General features: G+C 41.5%; 1 protein-coding gene across 1 annotated transcript in view; it reads right to left on the bottom strand.

Annotated features, from left to right (window-relative positions):
* LOC149279438 (ecotropic viral integration site 5 protein homolog) overlaps window positions 1-9,384 on the bottom strand; it is a 36,525-nt gene extending 27,141 nt beyond the window's left edge. Inside the window, exons 1-5 of the mRNA XM_089501181.1 lie at window positions 9,155-9,384; window positions 2,782-2,974; window positions 2,154-2,378; window positions 1,656-1,730; window positions 855-980 (exon numbers count right to left, since the gene is read on the bottom strand). Of these exons, the coding sequence (XP_089357307.1) occupies window positions 855-980; window positions 1,656-1,730; window positions 2,154-2,378; window positions 2,782-2,974; window positions 9,155-9,303 (768 nt within the window). The 5' untranslated portion in view covers window positions 9,304-9,384. The remainder of the gene's footprint in view (window positions 1-854; window positions 981-1,655; window positions 1,731-2,153; window positions 2,379-2,781; window positions 2,975-9,154) is intronic.
* Between the last annotated feature and the right edge of the window lie 12,297 nt (window positions 9,385-21,681).

Raw genomic sequence — 21,681 nt, 5'->3', positions numbered from 1 at the left:
ACAGCTGGTCACTAGAATAACAAAAAACTGCTAAGTATACACTTCGAACACCTCTTGTCCAGGTGTCAGAAGAGTCTATCCACTAAAGAAGGGCACCAAAGGAGAGCTGAATATTTCAACTCCCTGATATCTCTTCAGGTAGTGTCTCCTGCAAAAAGGGGTGAGCTGGCCCTGCACAATGCATGGCTAAACCAACGAGGAGCGTTAACAGATCTCCTCACAGTATGCACATTATGCAGGAGCAGCTTGCTAAAGAAGCGCATTGGAGATTTCCATTGATAATGTATAAAAATATCAACCACTATGTCGCAAACTCTAGTGAATAGACCCGAGAGACAGGCGTTATGACTTATCTCTCCAACATAAGTGTAAACGGGTTATCAAATAATCATAATAGCTTTGGAGACTGTATACTAGATTCTAGTACAGCTTACTCCTCGTAGCTATCCAGACAGAATAGTCAGCGGGTATACGCACTAAACAGGAACTGTATATCATTTCCATTGCAAGAATACAAGCATTAAGGAGGCACGATCAACTAAACCTGAAGATTGTTGTGCTCCCATCAGCCCGTACTTTTTACGTTTTAAAAGTGCCTTTATCACGGTAACCAAATGCCTTGGTTCAACTGTATTATGTATAGTGTGTAATGTGCAAACGGCTATAAAAAGAGGTCCTACGTCAATATCAATTGGTTATTTATTCATGGCGGAACCATGTGGCCTTGTCTAGAAGCCAATAAAAATTCTCCCCTTTTGCCTAGTGGTTCATAATTTTCTAGTAATTATAGGCTTTATCATTAACAGTAACCATTTCTTTTGTCTTTACAAATGTCTTGGCTTGTGAGCCCTTACCTGGATCATACATTCAAACTGATACATACAAAGACCCAGCTCAGCCATGCTAGGCTTAAACAGCTCCCGGAGTCGATAGTCTTGCATTAATTTAACAAACACACAAAAGGCTTCCTCCTCGGGCATCTGGATGATGGACAATAAACACAGATATACGTTACTATAACCGACAGCGTACAAGCAAATTCTTTAGTATACCAGATAATAAAAAAAAGACTAAAACGGAAACCTTCAGAACTAAAAATAACCATGTAACTGCATATGAAAGATGCAGAATAGTCTTTTGTGTGTTGCTCAACTACTAATTAACTTTTAATCTGTTCTGCAATGTCCTTCCAGGTACGTGTGTGTGTGTGTGTGTGATGGTTGATTTTCTATATCAATTAAAATTAGATTAATGTATTTGAAATGAAAACAAAAAACAGTGCGAACACTAAATAAAATTAGAAGCATGGTGGAATCTTTAAAGAGACCTAATTTTACCTACTGCAAGTGATTTCAGTCATTAGGATACAAAGAAGAGGGAAAGCACATATTAATCAGATATACAGTAGCTGAAAGCGGGTTTGAGAAGTATTGTGTACATTATCAATTAAATATTCATAAACACTCCATGTATTGTGTGCCTTGAGGCAACGGTAAACAAGAAGTGGACAGCCTAATTTTAGGCAACCATATACGTAATGCATTTACGCATAGACACGTCTGCAGTCGTTACTATCATGGCTGTTCATCCTGATATGCATTAATGGAACAAGCAAGAGAGAAATTATCTGTACATTACCAATGCAAGCAGCTTACCTGCATAAGGAGAAGGCCCACGATAAAAGCACTTCCTTGACAATATCCAACTTCACGATCCACCAAAGAATAAGCCTTAGAAATAAAAGCCACATCTACACTGGTTAACACTACATTAAAACACATACAGGCATTTACTTAATCCTAAGAACAATAGCGACATCCAATAAAGTCAGATTTGTAGGGGTTGTCTGAAAGTACAGCAACAGGTCTTAATTATGTGTTTGAAGGCAAAAGCAGATTTATACATGTTCTGACCAGCTAAATGTACAGCACATACAACCATCACACCTACAACATTCTGTGAGGCAGAATGCAATAACCAAAGATTTCAATAAGTCGGGCAAAGGCAACATGTGAGCATCCGAGGGCTCATATATGTACGTCGTGAGTCAACAATGGTATACAGAATCAACCAATAAAAAATATTCGGTATATCATATTCACGCTAACATCTGCTGGGCAACATGGACCGTTAAACTGCATCCGCATACTAACCTTCATTACATTAAATAAAACTTCTTGTCCGAGGCTGTCTTTCTCTTTAAAGAAATCATGTTCCGGATAAGTCCTGGCGATATCCCTTCTGATCAGTTTTTCACATGGTGACGTCATCTTTAAGAGTTCAGAATACTGATCTTTGATTGGCATATTTTGAGCGTTGCATAATAGTTGCCATACAATCGCTCTGAAGTGGTGCGGTATTCCTTTTCTTACAAGATCCTGGAAATGTATAGTGGGTCGGTGGAATATGTATTGTGATGCAAAGAAGCATTCTGCAAGCATACTGATTTTAAGCATGATCCCTTCTTCATATGCTTAGGGGGTAGTTACACTAACCACAGCCTTTAGTACCATTAATCATTCTTGCCAATTTAGATAAGGGTTTTATTTTGCTACCTACTGAAATAGTCTGAAGAAATCCATGCGCTTTACCAAGAACTAAGGAATGGATTGAAAATCACAACACATGGGCTGTTAGGCGCAAGCAGTACAATTTGTCCACTCCCGGCTCCCCATACTCGTATCTCTACCATAAACCTCCAGACATAGGAATATCAACTGCTATTTGGATGGATCTTCCGTGAAGTAAAACGAACACACAGGTTGGTGTTGGTGAGAATACCTTAATCTGTTTTTCTTTCTTCTTGTAGACTTCCTCCCATTCATTAACGATTCGACCCCACAGCAGCCAGGCATCCTCCTCTTGATGATGGCTGAGATTGCTTGATGCCGAGGAGCTGGAAACGAGGGAGGAACCGCTGTTTCTTCTTGACCCATTGACAGACCGCAGAGATTTACTGTCTATCTCGAGCAACCTGCAAATGAAATCAGTAATCCAGTTAAGTTTGGATGTTATTTTATCTCCCTGTGCAGTTACTCAGGACGGCTTCCAGGACTTTGTATTATTTACACAAAATGAAGGCGCTGCCTTTAGAACAAAATCTATAGCGTGTGTTTTAGAACAGATCAAGGCTTCAGAGACCAGACAGACATTTATGATACAGCAGAATGTATTCCGGTGATCGAAAATGTATTTCGTTCCAGGACTATAAATAAAATTAACAACCGCTGTAGAGTTTAATTAAGACTATAAACACAATTTAAGGCTAGGTTTAATATTTATGTGCCGCATACAGAAAGAGACCTTATACCAGGGATGCCGTAACGTAAAGCCCAGGGGCTGAATGCAAACGGTTTTATACATTTAGCCTGGCATCCCTTAAGGACAGCTGCATTTGCGGTGAACAGTAAAGTGAATTTCGAAATTGGAGCAAAGTACAGAATGACATCATACATGCAGCCCCCGATAATCTACAGCGGTGGACAGTTCTCTACTGCGCTGTCTATACCAGTAATGGGCATCTATCATCTCACTGGCACCTATTTGACCAGGGAATAAAGATTTGTGCCTATTACACTATATCAGTGGTCTGAAGCCCACTTAACACAACACTGCCACTGAGATGTCATAAAGATGAGTGGAAATGTAAATCACCCAACACATGCAACAGAAATGGTGTCCTAACCCACTTATGTCTTTTAAGTACATTAACAACCCAGTTAGGTTGAAGCACATTTCACCCTTTCATTAAACTTGGAACCTCTCGGATCGAGTTATATACCAAAAATTAGCTCCACTCGTAAAAGCCGCACTTCACGTAGGTTGAGCCACCTACTGATATTGGCCCCGCATATCTGCCCTGAGGGGGGGGGGAGACTCCTTGTTCGTGACCCCAAAACAATTCAAAAGAATGTTGATCTTTTGTAAATGTTGCAGAAGCACATAACTCCATGGAGCCAGACAATATGAGAAAAGACAAGACTGCTTTTACTGCAAATTGCTCCTTAACAGCGAGTTATTTTAGTATGGATTAGCACTTGCTGGGACCCTTAAGGGACCGTGCAGCAGGATTCATCGATGCCGGTCAAAGGAACATCTAAGCAGAGAATTTAAATCGGACAACCCATAGACACAGGCAACTAAAATACAGACGCAAAAAAAACAAACAAACTCACAAGCGGCCAGGAATTTACAAAAGAGCAAAAAAACTAAAAGCAGAGGGAAGAGTACACTGTCCTTGAACATTGATATTTGCTGAATGGAGACTGAATGTTCTACCAGGTAGAATCTGAGCAGGTAATTACTATAGCAAGTAATTTATAGACATAACACCCACCACCCCATCAATTTAAAAATATATCTTATATTTTTGTGTGGACAAAAATATATCTTCTTATAGATCTTTTTTACCCACACTTATAAAACACTTTTTCTCAATTAGCTGTAAATATAATGTCAGACAACTCGTAAGACCAAAAATCAGTAAATGTTAAAACGGAACCGTTTATTATATATAATAAAATGTGTCCTTGAGTTCAGGTGTGGTCCAATTCAGATTTACCTGTCTGACATTGCACATTTTAAAATAACACAACATCTCACGTCACTTTAATAAGTCTTAAGTATGTTTTTTCCAGAATATGACTATTAGTGTATTTCAATAAGAATAACTTCAATGAATTTACCTTAGAAGTTCCATCGCAGATATATTCAGAAACTCTTCTTCTTCTGCGGGTCACATAGCAGCTACACTGTGCATGTGGTCCCTATTCTAAAACGTGCAATGATTAACACATGTCACACAGGGCTATCAGAGCTGGACTGCACCATTCCTGAACTCAAGGGGACGACATCTTTTGTTGACAAACTTTAAAAGCATCCAATCAAAATGTTTCGTCTTGCAAACAATGGGTGTAAATACTTTCCACAAATAGTTTTTGCCTCAATCTGTTAAAGAAGATACCATTGCCCTTGTTACATATAAAAAAAAAAAAAAAAAAAAAGTAAAAACCACAGTGGGAGAAGTTTGGGAGCCCCATTGCTCGATTATAGAGACAGACAGGAGAAAGGTAGAGCAGAACTTCCTTAAAGCAGAGATCCACAGGCTAAAAACACTGAATTATATATCGTATATATAATCGTATATATTTTCAGTAGGTCCAAGAAATGAATACATACATACAGAAAACTACTTTCTAGCTTAAACAATACAATTTAGATCTAGAACCAGACTACATCACACAGCAGCCTACAGACAACTCCAACTTGACATTGGCATCTATTCACTAAAGATGGCGTTTGCAGGACAGTTGAATGCTTGACTACATTAAAAACACTATCATGCCTGGTAAACCCCAGTGAGCTTCTCCTGGAAGAAGGATTGAGCTGGCCCTGCATTATGTATACTTAAATCAGTTTGAAGTTAAGATCTCTCAAACATTACCCTATACATTACTCAGGTACAACTCAGACCTAGCTGGGGAAGCTCAGAGATTTACCCTTGATATTGTGTATGTTTATAAGGTAATTTTATGTTAAACATGTAATTTGTTTTGGAAGATCTGCATTCATATAATGAATTTTCAGCGCAATCTAGAACTAGAAGAAACATGTTTATCTCTAATCAGCAATACCACAATTAGGATACACACCACAATGTGAAGGACTATAATTACTACTACGGAACAGGCAGTCTCATGACCCAAAACAATAATTTGCCAGCCAAAACAAGCATTTAGGCTGTCCATATTTTAGCACAGGTGGTTCTCCGAGGGACCGAGCAACTGAAGAAACTGCATAATAGGGTTGTTCGTAAAACCCAACTAAACACTTTCCAACACAGACAGCAGTCTATCATTTTGTCTTACAAGGAGGCTGATCATTCTAGACCTGCAACATTTTGTAGAAAAGTCCAGTAAGAGGGCTATGTGGAAGAAGAGATCATGGTGCGAAGATAACACTGTAGCAGCAAAGTCTGAGCTGATTAAACCAATTCGTTAGCAGCTACTGTGCTAAAAACTTTTTTTTTTTTTTTATTATACAGAACATATCCAAAGACAAAAGGCTTCTGTGTCTGAGGGGAAATCCAACAATACATTGAACAAAAGACCAAAACTCAGAGGGGAGTGCATAAAAAGTTATCACCATGGCAACCAATGGAACAGTCCAATCAGTAAAACTAGTCCACTGGTTGGTATGGCAACAGATCGCTTTGGAACTTTGGCAATCCTGGAGCGTTCATCAACTTGATACATGGCTAGACTAACATATCCATCATGACCGAACGTCTCCATATCTGCACCGAGACTACCCGAGACAAGCCATGATGAACCTCTGAAAAACCTCTCTGGACACCCGTCTACAATATTCTTTTCATTGACAGACACTACATGATCACAAACACGTAGGCACCTGACCATCACACCTATACGAGGTATTGGACATCCCATCCCAATTCCACGTTTTAAGTCACTGAGTTCTTCAGAAAGGCCCATTACAGCTCCAAAGTCTTTAGAGATGGCTGCCTCTGTGCTTTATTTTATATACCCGTTAGCAATCGCTGTGTCTAAAAGAGCCAAGCTTAATAATTAGGGAGGACGACCACATACATTTGCTCATAGTGTAGACCAGCTGTTCTTTGTAATGTACTGAACTTAGCAGCGAGTCTGTATATCGGCACAACGCGTTACATCCGTTTGGTCCAACGGAAACCGGAGCCTGTATAAATACCACAGACCTGCTTTCAATAAATGTTTATGCAACAGAAAGTTTATACAGGATTACGCTGTCAGAAATAGAAACATTATTCCTTCTCACTTGAAGATTTGTCAAGTACATGACTGTGCTTTGTGTGGCACGTTAGAAATATTTTCCCTTTTTCCTCTTGGGAAGGGATCCACTGCGGCCACTTTTTGGGGTTTATGCACTAAAGAAGGAGTTGTCAGGAAAGCTGCACTGTCTGGACATTACAATATGATGGGAGAGCCTCGGTGAGCTTCTAAGGGGAGGCTTGGGTATCCCAGTATAAGGGATATTTAAATCAGTTACCCGACTGATTGAACTACACATTATGTAGGGAAGTAAGCTAAGGGCTGCTCTTTGGAACACAGTAAATTCAGAGAGTTAAAATAGGTTTGAGTGAACAAACCTTTTTATCACACTTCTGTAGGGCACCACTAAAAATCCTGCTTGATTCTGGCTTACATGCAAAACGCTTAAGTTTTCTCACGTGATTAAAGAACAAAGCAAATGTGCTACGATTCATTTACATCACATACTACAGAATTTGATATATACCGTATTTGCTCAATTATAAGACGACCCTGATTATAAGACGACCCCCCAAATCTGAATATTAATTTAGGAAAAAAAGAAAAAAGCCTGAATATAAGAATAGGAAAAAAGTTTTACCAGTAAATGTTAATTCATCTAAACTATTTTTATTTTAATAAAAGCTATGATTGAGAAAAATATTTTGGTTTTATTTCCTTCTATTTTCCAACCTGCCCCCCAGTTATGCACATCTGCCCCAGAAATGCCTTATACCCCCTATATACCACTGTGCCCCATGATATGCCTTTTAACTCTCTAAATGCCACTGTGCCCCATGATATGCCTTTTTAACCCTATATGCCACTGTGCCCCATGATATGCGCCACTCTGCCTCCAGAAATGCCTTATACCCCTATATGCCACTCTGGCATTTAGAGGGTTAAAAGGCATATTATGGGGCAGAGTGGCATATAGGGAGGTTTAAGGCATTCAGGAGGCAGAGTGGCGTATAGAGGGTTTAAAAAGGAATTTCTGGAGGCAGAGTGGCATTAAGGGGGTTAAAAGGCATTTCACAGAGCACTCTGCCTCCAGAAATGCCTTATGCCCCCCCATTTAACACTCCCCCGGCCCCCCAAACTTAGCGGAGCTTCTCAGTCCCCTGTAATGTAGCCGGGGCAGCGTGTAGATCCCACGCACTTCCGCTGCAGCCGGAAGGAGGCGTGGCTAGCAGCGGGGGTTGTCTGCGTCCATCGCGCAGACCTTCCCCGGCTGTCAGAGATCAGAGTTCCCCGCACCGGTGCGAATCGCGTAGACATCTACACGCTGCCCCAGCTACACGCTGCCCCAGCTACACACCGGGGACTCAGAAGTACCGGTAAGTGGGGCAGGGGGAGACAGGAGGATCCAGGTCCCCTGCAGCTGCGGGGGATCTGGATCTTAGTCGTCTCATAGTCAGACCTATTTGAGGTCTGATTATAAGACGACCCCAATTATAAGACGAGGGGTATTTTTCAGAGCATTTGCTCTGAAAAAAACCTTGTCTTATAATCGAGCCAATACGGTAATATTATATATATGTGCACACACAATTGAAAAGAGGTGACCCTATTGTAAGCAACCATGAATTATTTGGCTTAGACAGATAATGAGCTAGTGTTATCTCACACTAGTCAGACAAACAGTTATTTGAGGGAATGTAAATTCACAGTAAAGAAGTTACAGGAGGCATATCATTAAAACTAATGAACAAAGCCAGGAATGGAAAGCGTGACTCACAATAATATACACTGAGAACTCTGATCACTTGGAGTTCTTTGATGCCAAAACACTGGTTGTTACTTAAAAACACGAAGAAAAAAAAAAGACAGACGAACTCATTCTGTCAACAGATTAAAGACTCAAATACATGTCCTTAGTGGGAAAAAACATCATGACAGAAAATTACCAGCAAAGTCTTAGCCACCTGTGGAGCAGCCGGAGAGATTTACATGGTTGGGTTAAATGCTTTCTGCTTTGGGAACATGAGTCTAACTGGCCCAGATCTCAAACGATCCATACTGCTTAATTGTGTTTAATTCATGTACCGAGAAGAAAAGACAGACAATAAAGAAGTCATGCTGCACATCATCATAGAAAAATACAACTGCAAATTATCCAAAGTACCCCCATGGCAAACAATGTATAGTCGCAGAAAGGAATAGCGATGGTCGGATGTACCCGACATTCACAGATAAATGTAATTTGTGTACTGGATAAGTATAACACTGCATAGCTGACCAAGTCATTCAAATCAAGCTAGGAGCCTTACTTACCTTGCCACCTACTAGCAGATAGCTCAGCCAACATAAAGCAGGGAATACATCACAAAGTCTAAGAAACTTACCGATTTTGTTCTTCCAGCTTTGCTAGCAGCTCTACTTCATCTGGACTCAACTGAACCGGAGAGGACGGAGAAAGAGCAGGTGTGGACAGAGTGGTGGATGGAGATGTAGTGTGTAGCGAAGCTGATGGACTCGCCACCTGACTTGCCATTTGACTGACAGTGTGAGACACCGTGTTTTTCACCCATGAGAGAGTAGAGCTCAACTTTTCTGCAACCTTGTCTGTCGCCACCTGAGAACGAAGAGCAGGGAACAATTTGTTTTTAGAGCTTCAAAGCAGGTTCTGGTTCGTCTTAGGCCTTAAAGTTTACATTGTCTTTGCAGTAAAAGAAAACCAGGCAGAAGAATTAAAAGCCCCCACAGAGTACCTTAAGAATGACTTGAATAAATCACAAAAACCAAACCGGCACAGGAAAAGAAACAACTGGAAACATGGACGTGAGACAGTATAGCAATTGAATGTGATGGGGAAGGTGGAAGAGAAATTCATGTGCTTTAGTTCTGTTATCCTAACCCAATCTACTAGACAAATACCCTGACTCCTTATCACCGTGCCTTCCGTAAACAGTAGAATGTCTCAACCAGCCAGACACTCTGACAAATGTCTGTAGGAAGGGATTTCATAGCAGTGCCATAAAGAAGCAGCCAACATGGAAAGTCATTCAAAATATTATATGACTGACAGTGAAAACAGCATCCAAGTCTGTAGATTAACCCCTTCATGCCCATATAGACAAATTGTTTTTTTAAATTGTGCTTAAAAGACCATTAGGACGTATTGGTACGTGTTGACTTCTTGCAGTGGCAGGGACATCATCGCTTTTGACCGCCTGCGCTCCTCCTCAAAGCAGAAGCCCCTGGCTTAATGCTTACTGATCGCTCACATAACTTGATGCCACTTTTTAGTAAAAAATGAACAAATTAAACATTACAGTAAACCGGCATAGATAAGGTGCAGGAGAGATCCCTAAAGTGCAAAAAAATGTACGTGGGGTACGTTTAATCAGGGAATGCTGCTGAACATAAATCGGGTCATCATCCTAAAAAGGTTTATAGGTTTTTTGTGCACACAGTTATGTTTTTGCACGTTTCTATGGCTTCAGATGAAGGGAAGTTTATTGGAACAAAAAGGAAAAAAAAAAAAACATTTTTGCCAAGGGCTGACAAATTTGGTTTGTCTCTAAGAGTTATGTCCCCATCGCCCCCCTAATATATATTAGTATGTCTCATTCTAAAGAATTAAAGATCTCACAAAATATACAAACGAAAATAAATGCTAAAAGTATATGCTCACAGTCACACCCCCAATACATAACGACACACCGACTAACACTACGGTAAACATACACACACAGACACTATACACGTACACTACTCCGCGTTACCCGTCTGCGCTGCGTGTTCGCTGCCTGCTGCTGCCACTCGATCACCCCGAGGTCACATAACGCGGGCCCCTGGATGCCGTGCACCAGCACCCCCTGTAGCCAAACAGTGGCAGCATTTTACCGGCTTCCTGGGAGCCAGGAAGTGATTTATAGTCGCCATGGCGACCGGGTTGCATTGGGCCTCGAGGTAACCTATCTTACTATGTACAAGGGAACCCCCTTTAAGGTGGAAAAGTGACAGTTAAACTCAGTTATTCACTAAAACGATCGTGCCCTCAACTACCCTACGAACGAAATTCACAAACTATACAAGCAGTTACAACCCAAGGAGAAGTAAAGTGTCGTCTAGCACAACATGGCAAAGCTTTCTGCAAACAACTCTGTTACGCCATCGTTAATAGGAAAGCACTGCTTTAAACAGGACAGTAACAAACAGGACTTCATTAGTACTGCCAAAAAGTATCACCTTAATGCAATGGGGCAGGAAAAGTCGCCTGAAATATCACATGACTGACAATGGCCTCAGGGTCTGCAGATAAATGTTTGGGACCAAAATGAGATAGAACCATGTTTTCCTCAAGGGTAAACTACATTACTGTATACAGTTGTGTAACGCTCAAATAAAGTTACTTGTTTGTTCCATGGGACTCCCCATCGAAGCGAGTAAAGCCCATTTACGTATGTGCCAATGTTCTAACATTCTTACATGACATCTCACTGTTCTCCCGTACAAAGCCAGCTGTATTTTTGTGTTGGACCCTCACCGTCAAAAGCTTTTATACAATGCAAGCTCTTCGGAGGCCAGCTCTGCACTGAAGAAAAATACGGCACTTTAAATCGCTTAGAACTCTAACGCAGCACACAAAACCATTAAATGGGATGGTTTGGTGGGGAACAGGTCTAAGGGGCCACGTAAATAAATCTGGTGACTAAAGCGATTATGGAAGAAGCGTAAACAAAGCTAGGGCTGAAACAACGAATCGATAAAAATCGATAATAATCGATAACGGAAATCGTTGTCGACGATTTCCGTTATCGATTAATCGAGTGATCGATTCGTTGTTGGAGCACTCGGCTCCTTTTACTTACCTCCGCGAGCGTTCCCCGCTTCCGCTGCACTCTCCGCCTTCTTTTAGTTGCGTGTGGCTCCCTTCGCACAGAGCGATTCGCGGGGGTGGGGGTGGGGTGGCAGGCCAGGGTAGGAGACTGAGTGCAGGGCAGAGTGGGGGTGGGGATGCAGGGCAGGGTGTGAGTGTGGGGGCAGGGCAGGAGACTGGGTGCAGGGCAGAGTTGGAGACTGGGTGCAGGGCAGAGTTGGAGACTGGGTGCAGGGCAGAGTGGGTGCAGGGTGTGAGTGTGGGTGCAGGGCAGAGTGGGTGCAGGGTGTGAGTGTGGGTGCAGGGCGTGAGTGTGGGTGCAGGGCGTGAGTGTGGGTGCAGGGTGTGAGTGTGGGGGCAGGGCAGAATGTGGGGGCAGGGCTGGGTGCAGGGCAGAGTTGGAGACTGGGTGCAGGGGCACAGTGCAAAGGGCTGGGTGCAAAGTGCCAGGGCTGGGTGCAAAGTGCCAGGGCTGGGTGCAAAGTGCCAGGTGCAAAGTGCCAGGGCTGGGGCAAAGTGCTGAGTGCTGGGTGCTGAGTGCTGGGTGCAAAGTGCCGGGTGCAAAGTGCTGGGTGCAAAGTGCCAGGGCTGGGTGCAAAGTTCTGGGTGCAAAGTGCCAGGGCTGGGTGCAAAGTTCTGGGTGCAAAGTGCCAGGGGTGGGGCAAAGTGCTGGGTGCAAAGTGCCAGGGGTGGGGCAAAGTGCTGGGTGCAAAGTGCCAGGGCTGGGTGCAAAGTGCTGGGTGCAAAGTTTCTTGAACAGTAATAGTCCACCTCTTTTCAGAATGTTTGGGGTTATTTTGTTTCATAAATATTGTGTTTGGGTTTTTGTACTTTGAACATATTGTTTTTTTATTACATCATAACAAAATAAAAATGTTAATGTAAATTAAGTTGTTTTTTAACATTCAGTTCATTAAATTTTAAACAAAACATTTGCATATTTTTTTTATCCGATCAATCGATTAATCGAAAAAATAATCGGCCAACTAATCGATTATTAAAATAATCGTTAGTTGCAGCCCTACACAAAGCATACAAAGCCTGTTACACATACCAATGTTGGCAAAGCAGCGACGCTAGCGTTCTTGTTGGACTTTAATACCAATTATTACTTGGCCCGACCTGACTGGTTCTTTAATTTTAATAAGCTGCCACACATTACATTTATGAGATTCAATTGAAACAGGGGTTTGGAAGGTTGCTTAGTAACTTTCATGCTGCACCATGAAGGGAGTAAAGCCGAAAATATGTTTGGTGTGTTTCTACCATGAAATATCTCCTTCGGGTCTTTGGTACAGCCAAGAACATAAAGCGAGCACCGCTTTCACTGCAGTTTTGGGGTTTTTAATATATAATATATATTTCAATAACATCTCAAATATTTAGGAGAGCAGATACTGCTAATTTTAATGCAAAGAAAAGGTTGTCTCCAGAACAGACTCGGGGGTCTAATATGTTAGGGGAAAAGGTTTGTTACTTATTAGGCAGTCTAATAAAAACCGAAACGGTTTAAACAGCTTCCTCGATTTAAGCAGCCTGCAGATTTCACATTTCAGCTAATAAACCAGAGCCGGGCATTGTCGTGGCAGAAGTCCCGTGTGTTTGCTTTCCTACGTGAACAGAATGTAAAGTTACGATGCGGAAAAGCTAAAAATAGCAGCCAAGGTTTCTGGTTCCCTTTCATGCAAAATGCTCAGCGAGAATTAAAAGCCACAGCTGAATCCGCCAACCGCTCCAACCCGTCGCCTGGAACAGGACAGAGCCAGGAGGGCAGGCCCTGCAGGTAGCCTTCATCGGAATATACAGTCTCCTCCCATGGCACATTATGTAGAATTAACCATCTATTTCAAGCCTCGTATTTTATATTGAAAGGTTGGTGTTAAATAGGATACCCTGCCTTTAAAATAGGTAACTAGAACTGATAGAATGTGCATAGGGCAAGCAAAAGACAAGCATGAAGTCTTGGTAGAAATCCGATATTCAGGATGGTTGGGCTGAATAGCATCATTCATCTATCATACCCATTAAAGCAGATAGGATGGCTGGGGTGTCCTTTTAACTACCCTGTTCTGTTACAAAATATATGCGGCGTGTCTTTAAAGCAAAGGTTAGTCATCAAAAACACAGTGAACAGGCTGTATGTAAATCAGGTATCAGTTGTTTACCGCCTACAGGTGACAAGAACTTGATACGATGATAGAACACTGTATGATGTCATTCCATCGGCGTGCTCTTAAAAACAATGGACGGTTTCAAATCTGTATAGTTTGGGGATTTCTTTATTGGAAGCTATTGCAGTGGAAATAGACCAGGTTAAGGTCAGACTGCGTGTTATTAAAGAGACTGTGCCTTTATCTGGTTTTAATATAAATGGTTTCCGAGTATTAAAAACACGATATCACTTTAGGTCTAAACAGACACGAACAGCCAAGAGAAGCCATTTACCCTAAAAAGCAACATTTGGAGCAGTTTTACCCCGTAACAAACAGCTGATTTGAACCGTCTGGACCCATCAGATTCAGTCGGTCGGCTTTGCTGTTCTTTGAAACCCTGAATAACTGGTAAGAAGCATTTATATGTATTATATCATTTAGTTACGCGAGGGTCTAAGTGGTTCAGTGGGAATTGCAGCAGGAAAAGAAAGCCAATGCACAGAAATGTGATCCATGCTACATTTGCCAAACTTATTGCAAAATTAGGCCTGGAAGATAACTAATAATCATTTAACGCTTTCAAGCTCATAACTGTTAAACTCATCAATATCAAAATACTGGAGATATTTGCCCCCTTAATCTAAACATATACACATTAATGTCTAGGGCTATTTCTAGCTCTCTCTCCAGCCCTAAACACACACTAAGCTCAAAATGAACATAGTAGACAAGAACCATACAATCCACCAAATCTACCCATCAAAGACTCGGACCTTAATCAGTCCATCGTCCCGTCTTACATTCAGGATAGCTTTAAATCAATCCCGTGCATGTTTAATTCCCCTTACCGTGACAACATCTGCCGCTTCTGCTCATCTAACAAGGTGTCATGAATGCCGGTGGGAGAGTAAACATGTAGTGAAGTTTAATACCACCAGCTATGTACCTATTTACCAAAGGGCCAAAATAATCATGCCTGCAGAGAGATCAGGAGGACCAGACTCCCCGTGAAGAGCATGTGCTGCACATGTTTTAAGATTGCCCGATACGCTGATACAACGTGGGTTTTAGATGCTAGTGATTCAGAATCTCTAACACGACACATATCTTGTAATGGACACACAAAGCTACAAAACCTGTTTTAAGTATGCTGGTGCACACCTGAATGAAACATGCACCACTAAGACAACCTATATAAACTCAACTACATGCTGGAAAAACACCGGTTAAGGCAGATTCCAGCAGTAAGTACCAATATCTAACATACCTTGAAAGGAGAAACATGCACCAGAGGAATGTTCTATTTAAAAAGGCAACGTTCCAAATGGAACACTTATTAATTATAAGGGAATTATTGACCATCAAGCATCGGTTCATCCTTAATTACAAGACGAGTCTATAAATTAATGCGGCTTCAAGGAGCATCGCTGACAGATATTTAGCCAGTTCTGATCCCATATGGCCATTTCTGTAGAACAGAGCAATGAATCAATGTCATTCCTTAACAGCTACTGAATCTTATCTACTGGAGACTCAAAACAAATGCACAGATTCATTTTCGTTTGAGTAAGCCTGGCACTGTTAACTCCCGAAAGCATCCACTCTGCATCATCTGCAGGCGAAATCAGTAGATCATGAGTCGGCAGGAGTTTTGTAGTTTCAACTTTCTAAATTCACTATGCATTCTAAAAAGGGACATGCTTGGTACAAAGGGCTGAGATTTCCCGCATATAGTGCACGGTTCAGCTTTCAAAATAAATGAAATCTCATTGATTTATTTACGCTTTATTCATGGCCACCTCAGCTATTCTTGGAGCAGATGCTCGCTGAGGTTGGACCTTCATGTTGTATGGTATAGTCAGTAGGGCGAAAATGCAACTCTCCTGCCAACTGCCCTTTTGAAAAGAAACCCATTCTATCGCATCAATCATTTCACAAACTGAAGGAGCATTCAAGCGAGTTTGGGTTGGGTTGGATCACCTATTATCACAAATGAACTTATCACAATAATTAGAAAGTCATTGTTACCGATGCCAATGAATTGACTGGCATTAATAAGAAAAAGCAGTTTCATATATAGAATCATAACAGAAACGGAACTGCCCGAGAACTTCATATTCTGACAGTGGTTATATTTCATGTTTCATGCACTTTTAATTATAAAGTAGCTTGGACCATGAGGAAGCACTCATGTAACTACATAAGACCAGCTTCATTAACACTCACTGAAAAGAGAATAAAACGAGTCCACCTACATTAATGGTCTTAATTGATAATGCAAAGCCTATTTTTACACACGTACGCGGATAAAAATGTAATACAAAAAAGGAGTATATTCACTAAAAAAGGAGTTTGTAGATAGCCGACCCCCAGATATTCTGAATTATCAAGAGAAGACCACAGCGAGCTTCTCCCGAGAGAAGGTCCTAGATGGTACTGCAGGAAAAGTATTGCCAAAGCCAGCCCACCATCATACATAATTAATTCAGTGGGGTGAAACAACAATTCTCCAGCAAACTCTAATGCCAACTCCGTGGGTATACGGCTCAAGTAAAAAACAGTTTGTGGCTGAAAGATGTTAGAACAATGCATCTGTTGTGATGAAAGCTTTGTCTAGTTCATTAAAACAATCATATAGATTAGGTTTCTGGCAGTCGCAAGCTGTACTCGCCCGGCTTCTCATTGTTGAGAAAGGTAGAGGGCAGGTAGGAAGTTTAAATTGAATGCCACGAGATAACCAGAAAAAAACCTTACATCAGTCTATGCCAACCTTATCCACGCCAGGATACTATATCGGCCAAGTTAAAGAAGTCACCCATGGCAAATGTTTGGCAAGTACAGAGTGCTTAGTTCCATGGGAAATACACTGTAGCACATGTAGTCAGTTTTGTTTTTTCTGGCACCATGTCACGCGCTCTGGAAGGGTATCGGGCTGACACCATAATAAAAAGGTACCTAAAGGTTCGATCCTGGACAGACCCGAAAAATGTGAGAAGGGGAATCTCTGCAATCACACATCAAACATCACTGAACCCTGGAAAAAATGGGTATGACCACCCCTTAAAGTGCCAGACTTTGAACTTATACTAAACGGTCCAACACAGGGAACATATGGAATTGCTTTCTGTTACTCGGGGACTCTGCACTAGAGGACTGTATCGGGATGCGGGTCCCACAGGACCCATCAAAAAACTTGCAGGTATGGCCGGTCTTTCGGGTGTAGCGGGCGGGAGCAGGCGGACAGACAATGTACCTGCGGGTCCCAGTAATCCGCCCAGGAACCCAGCGGAGTCACGTGAATTTACGTCACATCGCGTTACTGCTTCCTCTGGGCAGGACAAGAGAAAAGACGCTGTGTGCGAATGCAGCCTTGCGGGAGTGCGTGGGAATCTGCAGTTCAGGTAAGGGGTGGGAAAGTATGAGTGATTGAGGGAATGAATGAGTATCTGTGAATGAAGGAATTACATTCTTCACATCTCTAAAAGCTGTGACAGAATGTTTGCAGGAGCAGGCTGGATTGGACACAGTCTGTGGGAGCGAATGGTAATGGTCAGAAATTCAGTGGGAGCGGGATTAAGAAAACAGCCCCGCTCAGGGCTCTAGTTTTCACCCCACCACCGTGGCGGCAGCAACTTAACAAAACAGACTCGTTTCACCATAGTAGCTTTCCCTTACACAAAAAGACACTCCAAAACAAAACTATTCCTCCAGAAATTTCACGACTGCATTGTCCTAAATCACATACCATGTGAAGCAGCCACCACAGACTTATGTCTCAACGCCAAACAGGCCAAAATCTTCATTGGGTTTGAAGCAACAGAGCCTCGTTCGTGCATGTTCAAGCCTGCTCATTAAGAGTGCCGGAGGGAAGCGCGGATGACAAAACATTAAACAGCTTTAACACTACAAAGTTACGCGTCTCTCATGTCTCTGCTTGCCTGGGCTTGGGGTCTGTCATTTTCCCTCACTTCACTTTGTACAGGTCTCTACATTGTGTGGTCTACAGCCACTATAAGCATTTAAATCCTTATCTGTAAGTACAGATTTTGCATGATTATTCCTCTTTTTTTATTTCTTTTTGTAGATGAAAGCCGATACAGTAAGCCTGGAAAAGGTCAGGAGAAGGCCGATGCGTCCAGTACAGGACAGCAAATCCAACTAACAAAACACTCACATTTTAATGCAAATAATGCAACAGTTTCATGGCTCAAATATTCCTTACCTTCAAAAGGGTTTTACCCACATTGGTCTATGGGGTGTAGTTTAGATGTAACTGAAACCTACCCTAAAGTAGGTATGAAGCCTGATGTCACTGCACTTCCATACACCAGACGTCACAATGACGGCAATGATGTAGTTGAGTGTAATCGTGCGTCATTCTGCACCATGATACTGAGAGCTATGGATCCCCGTATTATATGTCGGGAACCGGTTTCTTCACCGAAAGGCGAGTTGGGGGGGGGGGGGGGGATTTGCATTTTCAACTCAACATCCATAAGCTTTATGAAGGGGTTATACATTTATAACTGTATAAACCTGGTGCTCATGTATTTTTATACTACCCCTACCCCGTGAACATTAGTATACAGAAATGAAATCTACATTAAACAGAGGGCTTATATTTTTTATACTTCTTATGGACATCTAGAGACACAGGACATGTCCAAACTTTAGCATACAGGAAAAATGCTTTAAAAAAATAGACCATTCTCAGACAAGATGGACAGATGTTTCAAGCTCTTCTGTTTTGCGAACATCAAAAGGACCCCTTCAGCTTTGCTGGTTACTCACAACTATTTGTATTCCAAAAATAATGAGTTTATAAAAGATTTAGGGTATATGGGGTGAACTTCTTATCTACAGCACTCATAGGGCAGGTTTGAAGGCACTAAAAATGGGAACAGTTTGAAAAGGGGAAAAATGCATTAGAAGCATGCAAAGGCTCTCACTAGACATCTGGTGACCAGTTTGAACTCACACTTATGTGACTGCTGGGAGATGGGACACAAACAGACACACTGACCCTGGGAGCACGACTTACCCACCGATACTGCTTAACTTTCTCCAACAATACCGACTGAGGAACAGGGAATGCCAGCCGCCCTACGACAAATAATTCTTGTGCAAAGTAGCATATGATTAATCTTCCCCTCGGTGTGTCTGGTAAGAAGGGTGAAATCATATCTGGACAGGAGGCTTCTGCTGACCTTGCAAAGCATTAACAGCAAGAGCATACGATCCACGCCACTTCTGTTAAACTGTATTTGCCCTTTCACTGCAGAATACAGATTTAGAACATTGCTGACAGACCGATTTCTTGGCAGCTCGAGCTTCTCATCCTCTTCCTGGTTTACAAAACAGAATCATCTATGTAAAATAGACCTGTACCACAGGACACAGCAAAGTAGCCCATCAACGTTAGTGACATCTACGTTCTACGAAATGGGTAAAGAGGAGAGAGAAAAAAACACCACAAACCTTTTTGTATGCTCATTCTCGGGTCTTAATAAAAACAGCACATTCAGAAGAGCCGATCCTTCTTACAAGAGCTGCTCTAAAGACCTGTCGGCGTACAGATACAGAGCCCGTACCTCTACCGGCGGAACGGCCCATCACAAAAAAGCAAGGGGCTCAAGAACACGAACGACCATTACTTCCACACATCAAGGGTGTATTCATTGAGGAGAGGAACATTTCAACATACTGTCTTTCTTATGCATTATAAAAAGGACACATCACTGAGCTTGTTAGATAGAAGGAGACAGTTTGGCATAAATGTCCCCATGGTATAGTAATATTCAAGGAGGCACGGCTCAGATCTTATTACTACGAAAACACTGAAAAAACAGGCAGCTTGTTTTGTTTTTTTATCTTCTATAGGGTAATGTAGGTTTTTTTTAGTCAACGTTGGCATATTTTCCACGTAGTGGTGAGAGACAAACAGATTTTAAGCTCGTTTGAGTTCTGTTTACAGCGCTATGTAAAAATCAATAAAGAATATGCCATGTGGTTAACGTGAATGATCAAAATTTGCATAGCAGGCAGCCAGCAGATGCCAGAAAGAGTCGGAGATTACAGGGAACCTTCACAATAGAAACAAAGACTCTGAACCCGTTTCAAATAAGTAATCAATTTAAAAAGTCAATGAAAAAAAAAAAAAAAAAATGTAACAAGCACGTGGGTGAACTATCAAACTGTCTACTAGCAGCTTAACCCCTTCGTGACAAAGGCTGATTTTACTTTTTGTACCCTTCGTGACAATGGCCGTTTTGACATTTCTGCGCTGCTCGTGTTTAGTTGTAATTTTCTTCTTTCCCGTTTACTGAACCCACACACATTAGATGTTTTTTTCAGGACAAGAAGGGCTTTCTTTAGATGACATTGTTTTGATTGTATCATATTATTTACTACTAAAAAAAGTATAAAATATGGTGAAAAATTTAGAAAAAAATGACTTTCTAACTTTTAGTTGAAAAATCTTTTACTCATCTATAAAAGGTAATGAAAAAACCTGCTAAATGGATTCTACTATTTGTCCTGAGTTTAGAAATACCCAATGTTTTTATGTTTTTTTGCTTTTTTCTACCCATTATGGGGCAATAAGTACAGGTAGCGTTTTGCTATTTCAAAGCCATTTTTTCCAAATCTGGTAATTCTTCCCCCCATGTGCCATTTCGGGTATCTTTGAACCCGGCCAATGCAATTTACCCCATCAAATCATATATTTTTGAAAACTAGACAGCCCAGGGTATTCCAAATGCTAGTATTTTAACTCTTTCCATGCACCATATCTACCACCAGTTTTTGTCAAACTTTGTGGTAGTCATTTTTTTGCATTTGTTTTGTCATACACATTTTACTTCAGGTATGAATTAAAAGGTTCTCGTTTATGTCACTATCACAAAACACCCCAATATGTGTTCAGCAACATCTCCTGAGTACAGCGATACCTCACATGAAGGATTTTGCCTGGCTGTTTGGGGGCAAAAGGGCCACATTTGGGGCATGCGCATTTTTCAATGTTGAACTTTGGCATTTGGGGATCCACTGCCCATGCCCTATTTGGTACATCTTTGAGCCGGGCCATTTCAGTGTGCCCAATAAACCCATATATTTTTGAAAACTAGACACCCCAGGGTATTTCAAATGCTAGTATTTTAACTCTTTCCATGCACCATATCTACCACCAGTCTTTGTCAAACTTTGTGGTAGTCATTTTTTTGCATTTGGTTTTCCACACACATTTTACTTCAGGTATGAATTAAAAAGTTCTCGTATATGTCACTATCACAAAACACCCCAATATGTGTTCAGCAACATCTCCTGAGTACAGCGATACCTCACATGAAGGATTTTGCCTGGCCGTTTGGGGGCAAAAGGGCCACATTTGGGGCATGCGCATTTTTCAATGTTGAACTTTGGCATTTGGGGATCCACTGCCCATGCCCTATTTGGTACATCTTTGAGCCAGGCCATTTCAGTGTGCCCAACAAAACCATATATTTTTCAAAACTAGACACCACAGGGTATTTTAAATGCTGGTATTTTAACTCTTTGCATGCACACATTTTACCACCAGCATGTTTTCAAAGTTTGCAGTAGTATTTTTGTGTGTGTATTTTTCCCACACACACCTACTTTATGTATGAATTTACAGCTCCTGGTATATGCCGCTGTCACACGACACCCCATAATGTGTTCAGCAACATCTCCTGAGTGCAGTGATATACCCCACATGCATGGGTTTGTCATTTTTGTGGGAACTAAAAGGCCACATTTGGTACGTGTGCATTTTTCTAATTGGAAATTAGGTGTGTGGCCATCCTTCCCCCGGTGTTAATTGGGACGTTGTTGAACCTGGCCAATTCAATTTACCCCATCAAATCATACCTTT

This window comes from Sceloporus occidentalis, unplaced genomic scaffold (assembly GCF_023333645.1).
Source record: "Sceloporus occidentalis isolate IW3139 unplaced genomic scaffold, rSceOcc1.0.p SCAF_166, whole genome shotgun sequence".
Classification (NCBI taxonomy): Eukaryota; Metazoa; Chordata; class Lepidosauria; order Squamata; family Phrynosomatidae; genus Sceloporus; species Sceloporus occidentalis.
This window is presented reverse-complemented; position numbering and strand designations above follow the sequence as displayed.